The sequence below is a fragment of the Cryptotermes secundus genome, unplaced genomic scaffold (assembly GCF_002891405.2).
Source record: "Cryptotermes secundus unplaced genomic scaffold, Csec_1.0 scaffold196, whole genome shotgun sequence".
Taxonomy (NCBI): domain Eukaryota; kingdom Metazoa; phylum Arthropoda; class Insecta; order Blattodea; family Kalotermitidae; genus Cryptotermes; species Cryptotermes secundus.
The window spans coordinates 947856-973191 of record NW_019735556.1 but is presented as its reverse complement, the minus strand read 5'-3'; the positions used below and the strand labels follow the sequence as shown (position 1 = coordinate 973191).

The following is a 25336-nucleotide window of genomic DNA, read 5'->3' as shown; positions in this document are numbered from 1 at the left end:
CCTGACCAGGCAGCACATTATCTCATCTTCGGTCTTCAAGTTGGGAGGTGCGTCTATGTCCCTGATTTTAAGCTTCTTAATCATCCGACCAGCATTCACGAAATTTTGTATGAACGTTACACAATTACAGCCCACCGTAATTCAGTACTTTCTAATTTCCGATAATCACTAATAACAACATTGTGGCCTCTGAGGTGCGAGCGACACTTAATTTTGATTCCTGAATAGTGTATGGTCGGTCAAGAGAACTTCAAAACACAGGACTTTCGTTCTGGCTATTTTTATCAAATGAAAATGCCGTGGGAAACTTTGAGAAGAGAAATTTTGCTGGAAACAGATCATAAACATACCTACATATTATGTATGACGTTCGTTCGTTCATTCATTCATTCATTCATTCATTCATTCATTCACTTACATTCCATGGATCCTTACATGGCTGGAAGACCAGTGGATATAGAAACAGTCAAAGACAAAAGTACAAAGCCCATCAATTTTATATATAAAAACTAATTATACTTAATCCATACCAATTACACATTATCCGAGACAAATCACAATGAGTAAATAATTAAAACAGTTATAAAATATATATGTAACAGAATGCAACATACTACTCATAATATGACACGACGTACTTTTTAAAACTCAAAGAATCACAAATATGCAGAAGGAGCGAAACTTCGAGGCTATATCTGAGAAATTTAACCTAGACAGACAACGAATTTAAAACAGTAAGTTCATAACAAAAACAAAATGTAAGAACTTAATTATAACGGGTGTGTTAGATTTCAAAGTTGCGCAATAAGGCAGCAGATTTTGTAAGTTCTACTCAAAACTGCTTCCTGTTTCAACTCTAAAAACTGCATCGCCTTCTATTATACTAGCACAACTCAGACGCTGCCAAATGAGAACAGGGATATCTCAGTCATTATAGTGACAAGCTACAGGCTGGATGGCCGGGGTTATATTTTCGGGAAGGGCAATGGATTTTTCTCTTCTCCATAGCATCTAAATCGGTTCTGGGGTACATTTAATGAGTACTGGGGGCTCTTTCTCCGGGGATGAAGTTGACGACTTACCTCCATCTAATGCCAGGTCAAGAACGGTGGAGCTATACCTCCACTCCCCGACATATTTTCATGACATAGTGCTTAATTAAGCACAGTAAAAACTTTACCTTTAAAATCCAAATAAGTAAATATAGCGCTTCTTAAAAGCGTAATTTCAATGTACGAATGCTATATACCCTATGTAACTCTGGAGGCATCAAGACGAGGAACATTCAGATTGTTGTACAGAACTATTAGGCTTATTTTGGTCTCTATCCATCGTCTGGTATATATAAGAAAAAACCAACTGTTTCGGAGACTGGATATGTCTCCGTCCTCAGGTGGAAGGGACAGGATAGACCTACTCAGTAGGGCCCGTTAGAAAGAGCGGACAGTGATTGAGACTAGCTCTTTCTAACGGTCCCAACTGAGTAGGTCTATCCTGTCCCTTCCACCTGAGGACGGAGACATATCCAGTCTCCGAAACAGTTGGTTTTTTCTTATATACACCAGACGATGGATAGAGTAAAAAATAATCCTATTGGTTCTGTACAACATACACCATCGTCAGAATCCTTTCAAGTTTATTCAGATTGTTGCCCTCTGGGTTACAGCGTATCATAGTCTGATATGTATTACGTCTCCAAAATCTCCGTTTGTTGTCTCCATATTCGGAGAAGTTGACATGAAAGATGTAGGAAGCTTCCGAAATGTTGGTAACCCCTTACCAAACTACACGGTGTAATAACTTAGAGGACCACAATCTAAGACCTAAAGGTTTATATTCTACTTTCGTCTTCATCTGTTAACAATGCTCATATTAATACAGGCCGTATTTATCAGTTCACAAAAGAGTATGGCCGAAATCTGAACGCGGTGTTGACCAGCCCTCACAAAGAGGAAGTGGGGGAGTGACAAAGGAAAATCAATAGATTTACTTCACTTCTCCGACACTCGTTCCCCTCCCAGACCCTTAACTGCCTCTCTCGTTTACTTCACTTCACTCCTCTCACTCCGTCCTCCATTCATTCATTCATTCCCTCCTAACTACTTGTCGGGTCTCGACATCCCTACAATGTATCCGCGGAGAACTCTCTTCTACCGAGCTGTGGGAAGGGGAATCACAAGGATTGTGACTGAAGGATAAAGGACGCTGAACAACTATGATATCTGCCAGAATTCAATGCTCCCTTACTAGAACACTCAAAATTGAAAGACTAGTCGGAAACAATATTTTGTCCCTATCCATGCCATGGAGGCACATGGGCACGTGCGGTACGCCTCCACGCATTCTTAATCTGGCAACAGATTGAGGTGACTTCGGTCGTTTTACCCCCGAGGGCAGAACCTTCCGATGAAGAGGCTGGGTGAGCCCTGGAGCTCGTTTGGACTTGGCAGCAAAGAATATGTCTCTGTTCTTGCTGGGAATCGAATCCCGGGCATATGGCCTGTAGTCTAGTAACTAAACGTGATTAACCCATCTCCATCATTTGTAAAAATGTACTGAACAGCATCTAAATACAGTAAACAATTATAACAAACTCCGTGGTTTTAGTCCTCAAGTGAACTATACCGACCGAGCGACCGCCGGTTGTCGGCGAAGTTAGTGCCAATTTTAGCGGATAGAGGGTGTCGCGTAGTCTGCGCAACGAATCCCCACGGCCATTAATTTCGTTTTTCTAGACTGGAGCCCCTATTTCCTTGAAATAGCTCCTCATTTATCCTCACAAAGCTGAGTGGACCCGTTCCGGACCCACTACTTCTCAGAAAATCTAATAGCGCCGGGAATTCAACCCGGACCTCTGGATCTGTAGCCAGGAACTATGACCATTTGACAACAGAGGCAGTCGCACAGTAAACAATTTATAGAGATATTAAATATTTTTGGAAACTTTTTGCTGAAATGTTAAATGTAATTTTAAAGCAGTTTCTTTGTATTGAATGTTTGTACCTTCTCTTTTATTTCGATTAATGAACATGACACAATCATAATGCCACTATCTCATTTTTCCACATAATGTAAGGAAATGAGCTAAATATAATATACACATCAATTTAAGCGTCATATTTCAAGTAAGTAGATCACAATGAAAAAAATACAATTATGCAGACTTAACTGGTGGAATGACCCATTCTTGACAAAACAGCTACAATTACATACCCAGTTCGTTCCCTTAACAGAAGGAAGTACATATGAAGCATTTATATATTCAACTGCATGGCACCACATCCTAAAACATTAATACTCATCCCCATAAGAACTCAAAACTTGTACAAGGAGGGTTATGAACCTACATACCAAACTACATGGTGTCACATCTCATAAGACAGCAATCTTAGACATCCTTGTGTCCAAGAACTATGGCACAAGGGTAAAACGTAAAAAAGAAAGTAAAGTCCCTTAAGCACTACATCATGAAGACACATAGAGGAATGGATGTATTGACCCAAGTTTTCTTGACCTCTACACCAGATAGAGGTGAGTAGTCAGCTTCACGCCACGGCCACTTTATCCCCAGGGAAAGAGCACCCAGCACCCAATGGACGGGAAGCTGACATGGAGAACCAGGATAGTGCGGTCGGTATAGCAACTGGCTACAGGCTGGATGACCAAGGGGTCCACGTAAAAGTCCAAGTACGGGGTAAGAATTTTCACTTCTCCATGGCATAGAGGTAAAGCTCCTGAAATTCTTGACCTTTGCACTTAATTGCTAAGGTCCAATTCATGTCCCACTGGCGTTCATCTGCAGGAAGAGCCCCTTGTACAAATTATACAGAAGACTGTGTAGACCCTGGAGCCATTCTGGATGTAAGAGTGAAGAGAGATTCTTTGAATAGCCCAGCATTGCTTCAAACACTGAATATGCAAAATAACCCTTTTCAACAGAATCTACAAAGGATTTTCTGAATTTTTAGAAATATGAACATATGAGAGCAGTTTCCACTCTTTTAAACATTAAGTAATGTTACAAAGATGACTAATAACAGAGTTAGTTATACATTGCTGCTGAAGAAATTGGAAATATCTCACTGAATGAAAAAATTAGCTACACTGAAGTTAAAACTTAAATTCTTGTTACGAACTTATGAAACTATAATCCTTCAAATGTTTCACTTATGTGCCAGTGCTTTCCAGCATCTTCAAGGACGATGGCAAGACTCAACAGTAGTAAGACCACTATATAAAAAAGGGGACAAGACTAGTATGTCAAACTACAGGCCAATTTCACTGCTAACTGCTTTCTCTAAAGTACAGTCAACTCTCGATTATCCGGGATAATGGTGGGGATGGAAATCACGATTAATCGTAAACCTGGTTAAGACAAATTTGATTAAAAGTAGTACTGTAATACTGCACCTTCATAATACTATAGGCCTACCTGTATTTAAATTTATTCAACCTCATTTTTATGTCATCTCATGGCCTATTTAATACTTTTTTTACATTACACTGAAATATGAATTAGTTATTTCAATCACAGTCTTCAACAACATCCAACATTTTTTACGAATATTCACACTTAACACTTAAAAAAAATTAATATTGTCATTTACTTTTTCGCGGCATTTTCCTTTTTCTGTTGAATACTTAACACAACACGCTTTCTTTTACACCCTGACATTTTGCTAACACACTTTAAGATCGATACAAAGATACTAACTGGGGCGATGGGGTGGTGTATCTGTCCTCGAAACTTTCCACAAATCCTTGCATTGTTTCACCCCTACCCTAGAACATTGTGTTAACATAATGGGACCAAAGAATGCAGAGCTCGGTTCACACTAGTGCGAAAATAGTGTTACAACTTGCCATGTGAAACAAAAGTGAATGAATATTAAACAACATATAAGCCTCAAAAAAGCCTCAGTAGCCCCGGTTAAGCCGCAAACCGGTTAATCTGTCCCCCGGATAATCGAGAGTTGACTATATTTGAAAAAGTTATGCAAAATAGGTTAAGCCATTATTTTCAAAGTAACAATCTACTAGTCCCAGAACAGTGTGGCTTTAGGAAAGGAATTCCCATTCAAAATGCAGCCTTTAAGTTAACAGACAGTGTGTTGAAATCTATTAATCAAAAAATGCATGTTGGTGGAATATTCTGTGACTTGGCAAAGGCTTTTGACTGTGTAAATCATGAAATTTTATTAACTAAATTACATTTTTTTGACATTCAAGGAACAACGTTAAGTTGGTTCAGATTCTACCTAACAGATAGAAAACAAAAGACTGAAATAAAATCATCAAATTAAATCCAGAATACCTACTCAAACTGGGGAATAATAAAACATGGAGTTCAACAGGGGTCAATTTTGGAGCCTTTGCTTTTCATAACTTATATAAACGACCTCCCTCCTACAATAAGCACCTCATCAGTACCTACAATATTTGCTTGTTATAATTTCTGGTAAAAATTTAGATGATTTCTGCATGTTATCAAGCAAGGTTCTTTTGCAAATGAGTAAATGGTTTTCTGCAAATGAGCTGTCCCTGAACCTAGAAAAAACAAATGTAATAAAATTTATAACAAAAAAAACTCACCACAATATCCATTAAACATAGGATACAATGATAAATATATAGAAGAGGGAGTAAACACAAAATTCTTTGGCTTGCAAATTGATAATCATTTAAACTGGAAAAACCATGTAAATCAGTTTATTCTAAAGCTAAGCAGAGCATGTTATGCAACTAGATTCATGTTACATATTAGTAACACTGATACTCTCAAATCGATCTATTTTGCTTACTTTCACTCTTTAATGAAGTATGGAATAAGGTTCTTGGGTAATTCATCTGACAGTAAAAGGGTATTTACATTGCAAAAGAAAATTGTTAGAATCATGATGGGTGTCAAATCGCATAATTCCTGTAGAGATGTATTTAAGAAACTACAGATCTTAACTTTGCCTTGTGAATATATACAGCGTGATTCAGAAAGACGGACACAATTTCAATTGGCTATATTTCCTGAACTGTATGTTGCATTTGAATTCTGTAAAGTACATTTGAAAGAGGATGTTGTAAAGTTTCTAGTACTACCGCTAGGGCCCTCCATCACTGCGTTAGTTGTAAGTGAGATGCCTACTATGCAACACAAGATTTTTTGCATTCGTGAGTTCAGTAAAAGTGAGTCTGCGACAGTGGTGCAGCATGCATTTCGTCGTAAGTTTAACATCCAACCTCCAACAAGGAAGAGCATTTATTGTTGGAATAAACAATTTGATTAAACTGGCTCTCTGTGTAAGGGTAAAAGCCCGGGCCGATCGCGTGTATCGGAGAATGTGGAGCGCATTCGAGTGAGCTTTGAGCGTAGCCCAATGAAGTCAACCCGTAGTGCTAGTAGAGAACTTGGACTATCACAAACAACTGTGTGGCGTGTACCACCTCTTCCCACAAATTTGAATGACCTAATAAACCGTATCACAGCTGCAGTGAACTCAGTGACGTAAGATATTTGTCATCGAGTGTGGGATGAATTCAGCTACCGTCTAGATGTTATCTGTGCAGCCGGAGGGGGGCACACTGAACATCTATAAACTTCCATATATGTATAATCAATTGTAATTTACAGAATTCAAATGCAACATATAATTTAGGAAATATAGCCAATTGATATTGTGTCCATCTTTCTGAATCACCCTGTATATATTCATTAATAAACTTCATTACAAATAACGAAGAACAGGTTCGGTTGAATGTGGATGTACATAGTGTTAACACAAGACACAAACACTGTCTTCATAAACCAACTGCTAACCTCTCATGCTTTCAGAAAAGTGCATATTATGCTGGGATCAAAATTTTTAATAACCTGCCATCTGATCTCAAAGGTCTTATGAACGAAAAGACATGATTTAAAATAGCACTGAAACGATACTTAAATACACATTCATTCTACCCTGTTGATGAATACCTACTGTTAAGAAAATAACTTATGTATCTTTATATAGCCTTGTGTGTAGTCACTGTGTATTTTTGGTTTCTCTTGTGTGAGAACTCCATTGTGACTGTACATTTGTTTTGTATTTATATGACATATACCACATCCTACAATCATTTTGACTAACTGGATCCATGGAATGCAATGCAATGTAATGTAAACAACTCATCACAGGACTGATTACAGAAAATAGCACCCATTTGGAAACTATGATAAAGGATTCATGAATAATACAGACAAAGAGGGAACATCAGACATTAATTCACCAGGTTCTTCTGAACTCTGTGTTAACAATTTGAAAAACAATCATAAAAGGAAAGATTTCATGGAATCTTAGGCAATATGACAATGGAAATGCTTACCCAATTTCTGACATTTTTACGTATAATAAGATATTGATCTATCCCCCTCATTGGTGTCTCCACCTTAACGTGGTGAGGGGGTTTGAGTATGCCAAGGACCCTGAGAGCTATACCAGTGGTAGCATACCTACTGGCAGGGCCTCCCTTGCTGGACAGGTCAAAGGGTGGGCATCAGACGAAGAGAGACACCAAAAACCAAAAACTGATGATGGAAGCAACGTCATCAGCAGCGACTTGAAGCACAGAGGAAATGATGCTTGAGATGGTTCAAGTTCGTATAGCAACAGGTGCGACCAGAGTGGTTTGAATGGCTGCTGTACTGCGATGTGGAAAGCAAACAGAAAAACTACCACATTATCACTTTTCCTGGATAGCCTCTTTCCAAAAACAGAGATACCATGTATGCAAGATGTTTCCTCTGGAGACAAAACAAACCGGAGGGGCAGACAGAAGTGACGAGAAGACGAGGAAGAAGTCGTAAGAAGATGCTGGATGACTTTGGGGACAGAAGAGGATATTCTCATTTGAAGGAGAAAGCTTGAGATCGCATTAAGTGGAGGAACTGTTTTTGGAAAAGACTGTGAACCTGTCGTCTGACAGATTACTGATGAATGAATGAATGGATCTATGAATTTTATTATGAAACAAACTGCCAGACAGCAATTCAGGTCTTCCCAAGGTTACACACTCCATGTGAAAGTAAATCCATTAAGTAGTGTTGGAAAGATGATGCTGACTTCTTCCTTTCCAACAAGCATTCGTATGACTTGCCACTACACTTGAAGCACAACATACTGCAACTACAGAATGGTACACTATAAGCTATTTGATTCAGAAGCTTCAGAAAAGGCACAACTGCTCTACAGCAAACAAGTCATAACATACATCAAATACCACATTTTCTGTCACCTAAAATGAAACCTTTTCAAACTTGGATTGACAGATGACCCTACTTACAAAAGGTGTCTAGGAAAAGACAAATCAGCCACACACATCCTATGTGGTTGTGAGGAAACAGCTTACTTAAGATTTTAGTTCTTCATAGAACCAAATGACTACTGTGACGCCCCCATAAACAAAGTTCTACATTTCATTCGAAGTGTATGAGTGATAAAGGGTTAATCAAAATGGGAAGCACAATAGATCACTGATGTTGGCAGTTCAAGAGCCGGATTATTGTGGCCCACCCCTTATGCATTCATTCATTCATTCAAATACCACACTTTATGCAGAACATTCCAACACAGCTACCTACTAATCAAGCCTATGGTGTAAAGTTGGCATCACATGGCTCTTTTTTTTTTCCATCAGTAACGGACAGTTTCCTAGGTTACTGATTTAGAAGTAAAAGATGCAAATAAACAGCAGTTGTCAGCAATAACATAAAATGAGCGGAACTGGTAATTTCAAAGTCAGTGAACAGTAAGCAGGAGAGCAAAATAAAGATCCCACTATCACAATGCCCTAATTACCCACATATACAGAACCTTACCTTCATTTCTTATTGTTGGTGTGGGATGACAATGAGTCCCTTCATGCTGCAGCCACAAATGAGTCTACTGTACTAGCAGAGATGGAAGAGGAGAGGCGGAATGACAATCAACTGGGGAAAACTGAAATAAGACCTCCATGTCACTTTTCTTGCCAAAACTATATACATTGTCCTAGGACTGAATCCATCTTGCATGGTGAGAAGACAGCAACTAACTGCCTGAGCTATGGTATGGCCTGAAGTCTTACCTTTATTTTATATCAGTACATAATTACATGGGCATTTTAGTGCCCATACATTTCTATAAGGCTTCATTCTTTCTCAGAATTGCACAAAATAAGCACACCAAGTCATCTATGTGTATGCAGAACAGAAAGTTTGTCCTTTATTCACTGTGAAGGTGCAAAGCTCTCAGAGTTACTTCACCATTTGTATAGAACGAAGGAAGTGTTACAGTCCTTTATGATTAACTTTGACACTGACTGTAACCATAGTAAGCAAAGGTAGAATCAGTGACATTTTCTGAATAAATTACATCTTCAAAATGAAATGAGAAACTCTGTGAACTCATCTACATCTCACATCACTGTCTGCTCTGGACATACAAAATTTTCATGCAACTTCTTTCACCGATAATTAAGCCACAGAAACTATAAAATGTGAACAATGCACCAATAAATTACCAAAACTACACACTCAGTGAGCTAATAAATAAAACTGTTTCAAAATCCAAGATCTACCACTATTCAAACTACAGAAATGTTGTAAAAACAAAAGAGAATTACTGTGTCTCGTACCCTACTTAAGAGAAAGTGAAGGCTGTGCAGACAGGACAAATCAGCCAACCCAGCAGGGGGTTTGCTTACTCTGAGGCACTCGCAATTCACATCCTAGAAAGGGGCAATCATAACGAATGGTGCAAGTCCAATATATCAGCCAACATAAAACACAATAACTTCAAAAACATAAAAATTTCCCCTATGGTAACAAGAACATGTAAGTTCATACTGTAGTGTGACACCATACAGTCTTGTATGCAGATACCAATACTTCAAAGAATATGTTATCTACATCTTCACAACTGAAGTGTGTAGATTACAACTGGCTCCACTGTACAGGCAGCTTGTAAGGAAGACAGTCAATCAAAACCATGGAAGGGGTAAGAAAATGAAATCCAGTCCAGGCCAATGGGAACTGTAGGTAGAAACCAATTCCTCACCCTACACGCTTCAACCCTAAAGAAGGAGCAGCGTGTTACTCTGAAATGTTGATATCCACATACAAGTGTACATGTTGAGCACACACTGCCATATAACCTCAAAGAATACATAAGGCTTAGAGTATTATTACATGTTTTAAACAGCCCAGTCTCTATTTACAGTATCTGTGCTCACACGTGGACACAGGTTTGGAATTCAATCAAACACAAAATTACAATATAATACTTGAATTTGTAAATGTTCACTAAATTAAATAAAATATGTTTTGCTTAGTGAGGGGTGGAGTCCAGCTGGGTCCACTCAGCACGGCGGCCACTTATTGGCCTACTGTACCTGCCCCAGGTGATGATGATGCAGAATTTGTTGGAATGAAGATTTGAAGTAGAAACCGAAGTACTACTTGGAGAAAACCCATCCCAGCGCTACTTTGTCCACCCAAATACCACTTGACCAGACCCAGGATCGAACCAGGGCCGCCACAGTGGGAAGCCAGCGACTAACCACTTGAGCTATGGCGCGGCCCCAATAAAATATGTTACACATCTATAACATTATGACAATGAATCAAAACATACCAATCACAAATTTCCCTAGCTTGCCAAAGACAGCTACCACCGGAATCGTTAGATGACAGTCACTAATAACTTAATCACCCAGAATTACTTGGTTTCTAGACTTTTCCCCATCATCTGGCATTCTAGAAACTAAAAGAAACATTTCAGAAACTGGATCTGTTTCCATCCTCAGGTGAGGGGAAGGGGGAGACACCCAGAAAAAGACATTAGAAAATGCTAATCTCAGTCACTGGATTGAGGGGCCCAACAGAGTAGGTGTCTCCCCCTCCCCTCACCTGAGGATGGAAACAGATCCAGTTTCCAAAATGTTTCTTTTAGTTTCTAGAATGCCAGATGATAGACAGAAGCCCAAAAACCCAGTAATTCTGAGTATTATACACAATCATCAGAACCCTTTAGAACCAACTTCTCCACCACTTGTACACATAACCCATCCATTTACTGCACTAATATATTATCATATTTGAAACCCATTAACTATAAACAATTTATGTTTTTGTACTAAGAATTTCAGCCCAGGCTGTTGCAAAATAAGCATACATTTAGCTGTGCACACCTGCCTAGCCTGTTACTGGAAAATAGTTGCTGATATCAGAAAGAGGAAGGCCTGACTGACATAAAAATTAGTACCCAACAGAGACCACTGGGGCATACGAGTTGTAACACAAATGAAATGTTTGATATTCTGTAAAATAAAGTCTAATATGGTGACTGAAGTGAAAGGAAGCATGGCATTACTGCCATCATCATTTGCCAAAATATCTCTACAACAGATATCTCATGTCACTGTGCTTCCATAAATTACTGCAGTCCCTCCCCCCAGAAAGTTTATGTGATGACATATAAACATTTCCATTTTAATAGTCTATTTAATTTTGTAGTGCTACCACCAAAAGGTGGAACCATTCTGTCCTACTACATACAGTAAGTCATACTGATTTTGTACTACTCATTGGTACCAATTTTTCAGTCATATATCAACCAATGATATGAAAAACATATTCAGACATGATATCTGAACATAAAAGTATCTCACATATATACAGTCCCTACTACAAGTTTATAGTGTCTAAGAATAATCTTCTGGGTTATCAAACTGAGGAACCTCCTGCCTCCATTTTCTAGGCAGCAGAGAGAAATAGCTGGTTCTCCAAAAGACTGGTAACAAACTCAGCCGCCTGTTACAAGACACTGACTCGATCACATCTGATTCTTTTGGTGGAGCATATTGTGTAAATAACACTGTACACACAAACTGTGCAGACACTTCAGGACTTACAGCAGTGAATAACAGTGGCAACAGCAGCATTACTGGGCAAGATGGGTCAAGCAGTAATGCTCCAGACTTTTCTTCAGGAGGTGTCCAGGAAACCAAATATCCTAACAGATACTTTTCATGGTTTCCTGTCTCTCCAAGCTAATGACAGGAAAGCACCTCAAATCTGGCCACAACCAATTCCTTCCACATCTTTTCCAATTCATTATTCACTGGCATCCTAACATTTGATTCTACATGGCCTGATCTACTGACAGCATCTTAAATAAATCATAAATATATATGTAGAAAGAGAGGCATTGATAACAGAACCTGTATATGGCTTACAGTCAAGACAGAAATTGGAGAGTATCAATGTAATAAAGTGCACAGATGAATGACTTGGTTAGATGAAGCTGGGGATGATGCATTGGTGAAGATATGGAAGTTACAGTATCATTGCCAAACAAGGAAACAGGCACAAGGAAGCACATAAATATCTTACATACACAAATGCTCTCCTATTTGTGCTCCATACCATTACAAGTACACAACAAATATAATTTGTTTAGGACAGAACTCTGGATAGTATGGTAAGGAATGTCAATTGTCAATTCTGAAGATCTGCGCCTAAGGTTCCTTTCCCTAAAGCATTTGTGGTGTGCAAATTTTTGTTGCGTATATCTGCAAAACCACTGGCTTAAATGGAGCTGTTTTCATATAGCCACTCAGATATATGGAAACAGCTCCACTTAATTGTTTCTTGCATCCTGTTGTGTATTAATCAATATTAGAGTCAATTTTACCGACTACACAACACGTTTTTGTTATTATCACACTACATGTTTCGACCTCAAGAGGTCATCCTCAGGCGTACGAACAACTGTATAATTACACGCAATCACATTCGTTTTTCCACTTATTCAACCCTGTATCTTATTCAGGCTTACGCTCAATGATATATCAAGCTCTTCTTATAAAACACAAGTTAAAACATTATTCTAAATGTTAAAGGTTAAAATCTAAATTTTAAAATTTCGTGAATCGAAGTTCGACTCAGATCACTGGTTATACTTTCACTTTCACTTGTTTTTCAGTCACTTCCTACTTACGTTCACCACTGCGTCCAGTTCACCTCAACTAGTTTAATTACTACCACTGGTTAAATGTTCATGAATTAAAGTTCAACTTTATTATATTGAATGTTAAAGTTAATCTACCGACCACACAACACGTTTTTTATTTACTGCCACACTACATGTTTCGACCTCAGGAGGTCATCATCAGGTGTACGAACACAATTTCACAATCACACGCAATCACTTCCTTTCTCCACTAATTTCCATCCTGTATCCTGTTCAGATTCACGCTCAAATAATATGTATAAGTTCTTCTTATACCATATAACCATTTAACATTCGTCTAGTACACAACAGGATGCAAGGAACAATAAAAGTTTATTATATTGGTTGCACTTTCACTTTTTTTGGAGGTCTCGCTGTTCTTCTGCGTCCTCTGATGCTGCTGGATCTGTTATGATCCTTGTCGTGATGGCCATCACGATAATAATAAATAATAATAATAAAATAATAATAATAATAAAAACGTGTTGTGTAGTCGGTAAAATTGACTCTAATATTGAGCTCCACTTAAGTCATTGTTCGATAAGATGTGCCATAAACACTTGTAAAAAACCAGCCTACAGCAAACTTCACTGGTGTACTTTCCTAACCCCTTGAAGAGTTCTCTAAATGGCAGCAGGTCCTTGCCATTACAGTATGGTTACAGAAAATATTTTATTTCTTGATCTTCTATGATATATCTCAACAAACAAAATACATTCTTTAGTCAAAGACCAGAGAAGAGCTCCCATCTGTTGTCAGGGCAAAATAATATCACAATCTAAGTGCAAACTTCTACACATCTCAGAGATGTTAACTGACAATGGGAAATTCAGTAATTACAAGAATCTTAATGTACATTTAAAATCTCATTCTCTTCATTATTTAATGAAGAATCAATGGTCCTCTTAAATACCACCATAAATTGGATTAAGTTATGATCTCTGAACATTCGAACATGATCATCCACTGAGTGAGGCATCACCTCTAATGAATCACACACAGAACTGACTTTTGCTTTAACCTCACATAATAGTGACATAACAGTGACATGATTATAATTATGTAGTGACCTAAGTTTCCATACACCTATTTGAAAATTAACTATTTTGTCATTTTATTCCATTTTACAATTAATAAAACCAACACTATCAATGCAACTGGAGATAAATAAATTGTCAGCATATTTATTCCTCTCTGTTACCTCTCTCTAAATGTTTTGACCCCAATAATGACTCATCTTCAAGGACACCATTTCTAGAATACTAAAGAACTCTACTGATTGTAATATTCTTTGTTATTGAAGTATTTACATCTCATTCATCTTGAGCTACAAACTTTGAGAAACATATAACTGTTACTTCATGTCTAGACATACGAATCTGAACACAAAGCAGGGCAAATTAACATATTCCTACAACTTTTGCTGAATAGGTTGTAAATAATTTTAACAACAAATAATACTGTAATCATCAATTTTCAGTGGTGTTCTAGAAATGATGTCTCTAAAAACATCTTCTTAGGGGGCCAAACTACGCTGAGACAAAAAAAAAAAAAAGGATAAACTGACAATATATTCGTTCAGTACTTGTATTTGACTGTGATGATGTTATTTAATCATGAAAAACTGCACTTGACTGAAGAAGCTATAGTTCCAGGAGCTAATACAAATTTACGTTATCCCTGTGCTTAACTAATTAAGCACTATGCCATGAAGATGTAGGGAGGAGTGAATTAATAGACCCACATATTCTGGACCTCAACACTAGATGCAGGTGAGAGGTCAACTTCACGCCTCGGCCGCTTTACCCCCAGGGAAAGAGCCCCACCTCTTACCAGTATCCATTGGAGAGGAGGCTGTGTGGGCCCAAGAACTGGTCTGGATGACACAGAGGTAAGAAAAACCTTGCCCCTACTGTGATTCAAACTCTGACCCCTCAGCCATCCAGTTCATAGACAGTCACTATACTGACTGTGCTATCCCAGCTCCCTTCAGGAGTTAACGGTGCCAATTTACACTAATTTACAGAGTGTGTCCAAAATATTTTTATTTGTATTTCATTTTATTAGTTTTATTATAAATATTACTCTCACAACAGCAACACTGATCGGTAAGTAAGTAAAAAATAAAGTAAAGGTATCCCTGTAACAGACCATGGAGGCCCATACGGTTGTGAGATGTGGGGTTCCCACATTTTCTAGACAATCGGCTCACAAATGGCGGTAAGGTTGTCAGCCTTATGCGTCAGCCATGCTCTACTCCCCAGGAATATTACTATTACTAATTTCTGTTAGAACACTGATTGGTACAAAGTCATAAAAGAAAAAACATCTCTATGTAGTGCCAGTAAAAATTAAGCTGATTCTCAGCATCTGACACTTTGACCTGTAAAATGTAGCTATGCTCAGATGCAGAGGCAGAGGTAAAAGCAATGCAATTAGTGGAAGAAATTATAAATCTTCCTCACCTAACAATATGAAAGGAATTGCATTAATATTTGTATCTGGAATATATTTACAAAATAGGGACCAGTCACTTCTTGTTTTGCTGATACAATACAATATTTTTATATAGCCACAATATTAAAAGATATATTCTGTATTAGAATTATGGTAAGAGGTTAGTTCCAATTTAATTTATTGTACATTATATTTAAACCAAATCTAATATGCATAAAAAAGTAAAGTTGTCCCTGTCCTTACGTAATAAATTAAGCATTGTGTCATAAAGATGTATGGGGGAGTGGAGGTATAGCTCAAATATTCTTGACCTCAGCACTAGACAGAGGAGGGGAAACAGCCCCTTGTACCCATTGGACAGGAGGTAGGGTGGTCCCCAGAGCCAGTCTGGATGCTGTGGAGAAAAGAAAAATTTTGCCCCTGCCAGGAATCGAAGCCCAGTAATCCAGCAAAATCTATTCTATTTACTTGGTATGCATAAATAACTCAAATTCTGCAAATAGGTTAGTAGTACAGCAATCATGTGAGTGTATGCTACAGGGCTTATAATATGAATATGGTTTATCATGTCAAAAAGATGTTTCCACTACATATCTCAACCTACCCCTAAATATAACTCCTATCTTTATATTTGCCTCATACTCGTATTCTAACTTTTAGGTTTCATTAAATGTTCACCTCACTTTTAATTTGGTCTCAACACATGGAAAAAAATTACGACCTTGCCTTATACAGGAATGTAAAGGAATACTGATATTTTTTTACTTGAAAACAGCTCAGTTATTTAGTAGTCCACGCTTTTCAGCAGTGATATCTTCAATCAATCTGATAACAAAGGCATTAAGCCTCTCTCATGTCTTGGAATTCCTCACATGTCTTCACCCATTTAAAGCTGAGGGAAATTTATGATTCCATGGCAGACATTCAAATTCTCGTAACCATGTCCATTAACCTGGAAATCCCTGACAGAATATTCTCAAGACAGCATCCATCTAAAATTCTCTACAAAACTGCCATCACTGATTTCACATCTTAGAGAATGACACATTCATTCATTCATTCATTTATTTCCTTTATTTTCCATATATCCATACACGTAAAAAACCTAGGATGTGGAAATGGTTCTTTTGAAAATAGATATATCAATTATAGGAAGCTTCAGTTTCCTCATGTTTCTTTTGTGGTAGCTAAAACATTCCACAGAATTTAATGCAGTTTACGAATGTGTCCCATACTTGTCTATCCTTACCTTTTCATTCAATCTGGTGGTGAATTACTGCAGCAGTCATTTAGCTAGACCAAAATGCTCACAGAGCTTAAACATTTTATCAGTATTACAATCCTGTGGCGTGGATTCAATGTAGTGTGGTAGAAATGTACCACCATTTTGGAGGAACCTGCTGCCGGCATCTATACAGTAGCCCATACCGTCATATTCACTGCTATGATCTCAAACCTCACTAAAAGTTTTAATTTCACATCACTATTGATATAGACAGCTGACATTTCTTACTTTTTCAAGTGCTCTAATGTCTCAAAACATTAAGGCCCAACACCATCCAGCCAGCTTTGCCACCGTACAGAACATAAATGAAGGAAAAAGAACTAATTCTTCTTTTCACACCTAACCAAACCCTCTCACCAGAACAGGAAGTTGAAAATGTGCTTTTCTCCAGTTGAAATTTCAATGTTTTTGCTCCCTCTCCTACATTTTAGACAATATACTTTCATCTCAAAAGTGCACCCTCCCACAACCTTTGAGAAGATACAAATTTACACAAGGCATAACATACATACAAACTACGATCCATGTGAGTATTATTTCATGAACGTATACACCTGATGAAATGTCCTCAGAGATGAACACTGATTACAGGAGACAGACTAACCCAGAGTGGTCCACTGAATAACATTTTACATGAGCCAAAAAGTTATTTTTCCTTACATGGAAGCATACTCCATCACTATGTCATGGAAAATGTGTTAAGACGGGCTATTTACAAACAGCTGTTAACCAGGCCCTAGAGAGTACAGCAGTCACTATTACTAATTTTTCATAGTCTGTCATTTCAACTCCAAATATACATTTCTTGACTTCCAAAAATAGAGTGTGGTTTAACCCCAGCAACCTTTAAGGATGCACTACTCCTGTTAATTGCACATAAGTAAAATTGTTTACCATAATTTGTATATATTATGGGGGTTCTCTGGACACTGACATTAAAAAGGGGGACTGCAATGATACTGCACTCTATTATAAGAAATGGTACAATATGTACAGTCTATGACTACCCCAAACCCACGGTCAAAGCAAATTTTATTTTTACTGTACATAAAAAAATATTATACAAGTATTAACTTCCAAACATACCTCACCATCTGTGTCGTAGTAGAAGAGGTAATTTCGCGTCAGGACAAACCACCGCTGTTTATAGTTAACTGGAGTGAATCTCTTCTTATTCTGCGATCTTTTCACCATTAGACCTTGTTTCAATACTTCATCAGCCCCATCCTTACCAGCCATACTTTAACAACACTCACAGAATCAAGGCTGTACTGAAAATTAATAAGAAAAACTCAGTAATTTTACATGTATATGTAGCAGGGGTTACTGAAAAGTAAAAAGACTGGATTAAAGAACAGAAATGGGTAAGTCCATGCATCCTGATGTCACCAGTAACAAAAGCATATGTCAAGTGAGTTCAGTTCACTTTCGGTTGGATTAGTTCTGTTAACATTAATATTTGTTTTAAGTAGCATTCATCCAGAACTGACATTTTCTTTCCAGGGCCAAATAACATATTGTTTTCCTATCACTTGTAACATGTCACTAGGGTTCCAAATAAATAAAAGCAAAGGTAAAGGTAAAGCTGTCCGTGGTTTAATTATGCACATCACAAAGATGTATGGGAGTGGATACATTCTTAACCTCAGTGCTATATGGAGGAAACTGATTAGCTTCATGCCCCAGCTACTTGAGCCCTGGAGAGAGAGCTCACAATACCCTGGAGTAAGCCCCACAACTGGTCTGGACACCGTGGAGAAAGGAAAAATCCTTCACCTGCCAAGGATCAAACCTCAGTTATGCTTCCAGACCTGTAGCCTAATTTCTAGACTCAGTGAGCTACCCTGGCTCCTACCCACTCATCACTCACTCATGGAGCTGAGCACTTCTTGAGAAGCTACCAATTGTGCAGCTACTCAAGAACTTCCCAGTCTTTCATGGAACCCGAAGGTTCATTATTGTGTTCACAAGATCCCTCCACTGGTCCCTATCCTGAGCCAAATCTATCCAATCCATACCATCCCATCCTATCTCTCTAAGATCCATTTTAATATTGTCCACCCACCTACATCTTGGTCTTCCCAGTGGTCTCTTTCTTCCTGACTTTCCAACAAATACCCTATATGCATTCCTCGTCTCCCCCACTCGTGCTACATGCCCTGCCCATCTCACCCTCCTTGACTTAATCATTCTAATTATCCTTGGAGAAGCGTACAAGTTATGAAGCTCCTCATTATGCAGTTTTCTCCAACCTCCTGTCACTTCATCTCTCTTCAGCAAAAATTTCTCCTCAGCACCCAGTTCTCGAACACCCTCAGTCTATGTTCCTCTCTTAAAGTCAGAGACCAAGTTTCACACCCACAGAGAAACACAGGGTTCCCTAGGGCTACAGAAATACAACTTAAATCTACTGGCCACTTAAAATCAAATTGCCTATTATCTCACAGTATGCTTCATACACATTTTTATCTCAGACATTTAAAACTCTTACGTTAAGCGTTAAGATCAGTGAACAAAAGCATTTCAGTATATATCATTCTCACAGTTTTGGTTATGGAGAATCCTGTCCCTTGGGATACAATGCTATGTAGTCCACTGAAAATCAGTTGCCCTTCTCTGCTTTCTACCTGCTTGACTTTTCTTCAACCCTTAATATGAAGGAAAATGTTCTGAAACAGCAGTTGGTTTTCAACAGACTACATGGTGTTATATCCTGGAAGATATAACTCTTCAAAAGCACTTCATTCTCAAATTTTCTATCTGTTGTGTAAATAAATTATGTAAACATGCCATTAAAAGTCTCATACCCATTCCACTTATCAGATACTTATAATCATGTCAGTTTGACACACACCCACAGAGAGTTTCTTTGCAAATATCTTCTGTTCATCTAACACTTCATTTAATGTTGTTGTTGTTGTTGTTGTTGTTGTTGTTGTTGGAGAGGGTGGATTTCCCCATGCACTTAGACCAGATATTGGTCCAGTGTGCGTCCACCTGTGATATTCTACCAGTCTCTATACCCTACCGGCACTGGTGCATGACATCAGTCCCGACTCAGCCAGAAAGTTCAGCCTCTACTGGCTCAGCGGTATCTCGATGCTTCCCCCATCTACCAGAGGCATCAGAGACTACTGTTGGGCAGGAAATGTCCTGAATTTGGCTCAGAGGTCCCCTTGAGACATGAGGTTCTTTTACGTGCAGTAAAGCTACGACACGGGACCCACGGCTTAAAGTCCCTCCCGGAGGACCTGTTCCCTGAATTTTTCCACCCTTAAAAATTCCACGATCTCTGCCGGGTTTGAACCCACGTACCTTGAGTCACAAGGTGGGAACGTTACCCCTAGACTACTGAGGCACTCACTTTCCGTAACTATTCCACTAATTCTGGTTTTGTGTCAGAGCACAGGACACCCACAGAGTTAGAGTAGACGGGCACCTGTCTGAAGAAGTTAGAGTGATGTCGGGACTGCCGCAAGGGAGCGTTTTAGGACCGTTACTATTCCTAGTTTATGTTAACAATATTTGGAGGGACACTGACTCAAATATCTAATTATAATCTTTAAGTTGCTTTAGAGATATTGGAGGTTATATGTTCCTCACTAGAGTCTCCAAAACTGACCAGAGTGGTTCAAGGATGTTCACATCTGGTGACTGATGGCCAGGAAAGAAGCTGAAGTTCACCTTCATGCTCTTCAAACCATGACTTAACAGTTCCAGCTGTGTGAAAGGGAGCACTGTACTCCTGGAAAACTGCAATGTTGTTCAGAAATCATGGCATGCGCCTGATTACCCAACCTATCCATGTAGTCTCTTGCAGTAGTAATTCGGGCATGAAGGGTAATACTGAGACCAACAGAATACTGCACAACAATACTGCTGCTCAAACCATCACAGAAGCTCCCTCATGTTTCACTGCTGCAACCAAACCAGGCATTCAGGATTGTACGCTTCTTTCGGGGTTGTCCAAACGGAGACTCTTCCTGATGTAGGGAGCTGCATTAGCGATGACTCATCTGACCATATCACACGCACAATTCCACTTGTCTGATGTCCAGGTTTTACGGTCATGACACCATCATTAACACATCTGAGCATTACTTTCAGTAATAAGAGATTTAGCAACTGCAGCCCTACTGTGGACATTGGATTTGTGAAGCTCATGTTGGACAGTTCTTGTGGACACAGGGTCTTCATGATAAATATTCAGTTCTGCTGTCACCTGCGTTGCAGTAGTACTGTGATTTTTTTAAACAATCCTTCTCAATGCAAGACGATCTCTTTCTGTCAATGCTGATTTTTCACACTGGTCCTCTTCACTGATGTTGTCTTCCCATGATTCATGTACACTGACATAACCTTAGAAACTGTCACTCTTAATACATTTAAAAAAGTGGCAGTTTTTGTCACAAATGCTCTAGCTAAATGTGCACCAATGATCTGTCCTCTTTCAAAATTGGACAAGTCTCCCATTTTCCAGTTCTTTCACATGGACTGTCACTCAACAAAATCACTAATGCACTGATGTACACTATAGAGTGTACAGAACTATTAGGCTCATTTTGGACTCTATCCATCGTCTGGTATACAGAAGACAAAAAAAAAAACACAGAGTGTAATCAAACAGAAGAATAACATTCACTGTTGCCAACCGAAGTTCTTTCAATGTAGCCAACACAGATAAATTCCATTCCGCAGTTTCTTAGTGTGTATATTATTTTGTTCACTCCTTGTATGTCACAAGTTTTGAAACACAAAGAGGCATATTACACCTCTAAAGATGTTAATTAAATACCATGCAATAAAGAACTGACGGGAGATGAAGAATAGCTTCACACATTCTCAACCTTGGTACCAGGTGGAAGTGAGTCATCAGCTTCAACCTCTGAATGTTTAACCCCAGAGAAAGAATCCATGGTACCCTGTGGACAGGAGGCTGGGTGGACCCCAGAGCCAGTATGGATGCTGCAAAGAGAAAATATCAGTGCTTCTGCCAGAAATCAAATCCTAATTCCTCCATCATCCAGCATGCAGCCTAGTCTATACTGACTGAGCTACCTTGGATCTTTTGAGCAACATACTAGTCAAAATATGAAGATATGGCTCTTCACTGTGAGCAAGGGCACAAATCCACTCCATAACCTACAAAATTACCATTCAGACATAGAACTGATTGTACACTGGAGTTACGGTAGCTAAGTCAGTATAATTACTAGGCTATGGACTTCACAAATGACAAGTCAGTTCAATTTGCAATAGAAGCTGAGAGTTTTCTCTTCTCTGTAGTGTCCAGACCAGGATATCGGGCCCACCCAACCACATACTGAATGGATACTGGGTCCTCTATTCCCAGGCATGATTTTCACCACTCACCTCTTTCTAGTGCCAAGGTTAATAATGTGGGTGCCACTTAACTACATACCTTCATGGTACAGTGCTTAAACAAGAACAGGGACAAATTTATTTTTTCATCTTTAACTTGAACCTGAACAATGAATGAATATACATTACGTTTTCTACTAGTCAGTACAGCAACTGACTACAGGATGAACAGCTGAGGGGCCCAAGTTCAGGTCCTGGTAGGGGCAAGACTTTCTCCCCTCCATATCATCTAGACTGGCTCTAGGGCCCACTCAGCCTCTTATTCAATGGATACCAGGGGGGCTATATCAGCATGGGTAAAGCAGCCAGGGCAGACTGCAGACTGGCTTTTGAGTCCACCCAGCCTCCTATAAAGAACATAAGCTACTGAGGGCTCTTTCCCAAGGGGTGAAAAGGTAAGGTCATGAATGTTATATGTTAGCGTCCTGATACACTGATTCATGTCCATGGTTTATGCTAACCATCTTACAGTGTATACACTTTTTGCACCTTATTCTTCACTTCCACACTACATGTTTCAGCACTAATGTGCCTTCCTCAGGTGTCTTTATGCACATTAAACTATTGTACTGCATGCCATGATGTCTTCATTCTAAAATGACTAAAATCTGTATTCATCAAATATGTCGATGAATTGTAAATAATAAAACTTCTCATGATTCATCCTACATCACTCAAACACGCGAATTATGCCAGTCCTCTTCTATGTGAGCATTCTTCCTACATACATTTGTGTATCGTGTTTTGCTCCTGTTACTGCATGTGTTGTACACAAATGTATGTAGGAAGAATGCTCACATAGAAGAGGATTGGCGTAATTCGCGTGTTTAAGTGCGACGTAGGATGAATCCTGAAAAGTTTTATTATTTACAATTCATCGACATATATGACAAATACAAATTTTAGTCATTTTATAATGAAGACATCATGGCATGCAGTACAATAGTTTAACATGCATAAAGAAATAAAGGATGGCACATTAGTGCTGAAACATGTAGTGTGGAAGTGAAGAATATGGTGAAAAAGTGTATACACTGTAAGATGGTTAGCATAAACCATGGACAAGGTCATGAAGTTTACCCCTCACCCGCATCTAGTGACAGATTTATCAATGGTGGAGCTATGACTCCACTCCCACATACATCTTCATGGTAACATGCTTAATTACTTAAGAACAGGGCCAGCTTTACCGTGCATGTCAAGCATACAATATCTCCAAAGCAGAATTAATGTACTTATAAGATAGCTTTTATTTTATGTTAAGGAACAGGTGCAATAATATAGACATCCTTCAAGGCATCTCCTCTACCTCCTAAGCATCCCCACTGTCCAGTTTGGTTGAACTACAAAACATAGCTAAAGGAAACGATTTTTCAGGATATTAAACCTGATAAGGAAGTATAACATGACCTAAATAAAATTCTCTGAAGGACCTAAATGGTGCACTCTCAATCCATTGTTTGTGAGCACTTCTACCTAGGAACCAAATGACAGTTTCCTGCAACTAACGAATTATTTTAAAAACTATGATGATGGGCAAATGCGAAAGAATATTCTTAATGTGTCAAACCATTGTGAAAAACTTTTAAACTTTGTTTCTGGTGCAAAAGTTAGTAACATTATGCAATAATGCAATTCTGATGAAAATACTATAAGGAAGGCCATGGAACAAGAAAAGGGGGCCCCCAAAAGGCAGTGGAAAGTTGCACCAGTTTTTCAAATTTTCCCATGCTATTTTATGAAACAACTACCGCAATTATGCGAGTAACCAATCCTGGGCTCAGTATGCATGCGATACAGTGACACACATTCTCAGATCCCATCATGACTAAACATCCATTCAGGCACATTCATGCTGTGTTATTCTTGCTACTGCTGCTACTGTAGTTGTTACCACTGTCTTCAATACATTAAGCCTGAAGTTTCCATGTAACTGCAGACTTGGATTGTATTCTTCTACATTATGATACTGTACAGCCTGATAGTTGGGTACCGCTGTTTCGTAGGAACATGCTCCCTCCATCTTCTGGGTAGATATCCTATCGTGAAGAGACTGTGTAGCCTGGTATGTGCATAGCAGCGTTTAGGAGAAATATGCTACCACCATCACGGGGATAGATTGATCTCCTACTAAACGTTGGTAACCACCTACCAAGCTACATGTTGTCATAATCCAGAAGACCACAACCTAAATCATTAATACACTTTACCTGCTTAGAAAAATCAAATATTCACCTAACATAGCACAGAAGTACCAGAACTTCTCATTATCAGAAAGTTGACTCTGCACAATGCAACTATCTTCTGGATCATAAACTAAATTTCTACGACGTTCCCTGGAACATAACTGGTGCTCGGACACCATACGATATAGTTTCTTCAATATTCTTTTCATATGTTCCCTTACCTAGAAAGTTCTGTAATAAAGATGAAGTGAACAATATTTGATAAGCCACAAATCAATCACATATTCGCGGTAGAAAAGTAATACACCATAATTTAACATACAGTCATATTAACCTCTCCAAGTAAAATCACGAACTACAACAGCAATCAGCCATATTAAGCTGCGGTACATGCCTTTCGCTCAGATGGCTCAGATTCACTCACAGCTGCTCCAATCTCGTAGAGATTCTAGGATTCTAGGAGTTCGAGGACCATACGTAACCAGCCTTCAAGCCTGTGCTGTGACGTTTAACTATTTCAGCACGATCACAACTAACTAGCTAATAGGTATTTATTATTTGGACGGATTTATTAATACAAAGCAATAAGGCACATGACATGATAAAATCGGCGTTGGAGAGTACCATTTTCTGGAATACGCGGCGTATAGTCTAGTAGAAGTCAAGCGACGTTTCGGAGGAAGGTGCTGCATCCATATTCAGGGCCGAAGTGACTAGAGCAAGCATCAACTCAGCTGAAAGTAGAGTACGTCCCTCCGAAGCAACTGTTAACTTCTACCTGACCACACTGCGTGACAACCCCGGACAATACTCATCATCAGGGCCCAGATTTTGATGACATGTCATCTTTCTTTCCTTGTATCCTATGCGATGCTCTTAAATATGTAAATGTCGGGTATGAGCTGCTGGTTACAGAAATGTAAATTTTATAGGTATTTTTTTGGTTTAAGGTAATTTTTTCATTTTTGGTAATTGTTCGGACTTTTAAGGGCATTTCTTGTCAT

The 25336-nt window shown here is 38.7% G+C and overlaps 1 protein-coding gene across 3 annotated transcripts in view; it reads right to left on the bottom strand.

The window, feature by feature from the left end:
- LOC111869537 (tyrosine-protein kinase Btk29A-like) overlaps window positions 1-24726 on the bottom strand; it is an 87122-nt gene extending 62396 nt beyond the window's left edge. The window contains exons 1-3 of one of the 3 annotated variants that reach the window (XR_002843685.2): window positions 24554-24726; window positions 17851-18035; window positions 8855-8969 (exon numbers count right to left, since the gene is read on the bottom strand). Coding sequence is in view for 1 of the 3 variants with exons in the window: in XM_023861152.2 (XP_023716920.1) it covers window positions 17851-18003 (153 nt within the window). In the remaining 2 variants the exon portion in view is untranslated. Of the gene's footprint in view, window positions 1-8854; window positions 8970-8995; window positions 9739-17850; window positions 18036-24553 lie in introns of those variants that run through there. The other 2 variants (XR_002843684.2, XM_023861152.2) reach the window with 2 other exon arrangements.
- Window positions 24727-25336: the final 610 nt, after the last annotated feature.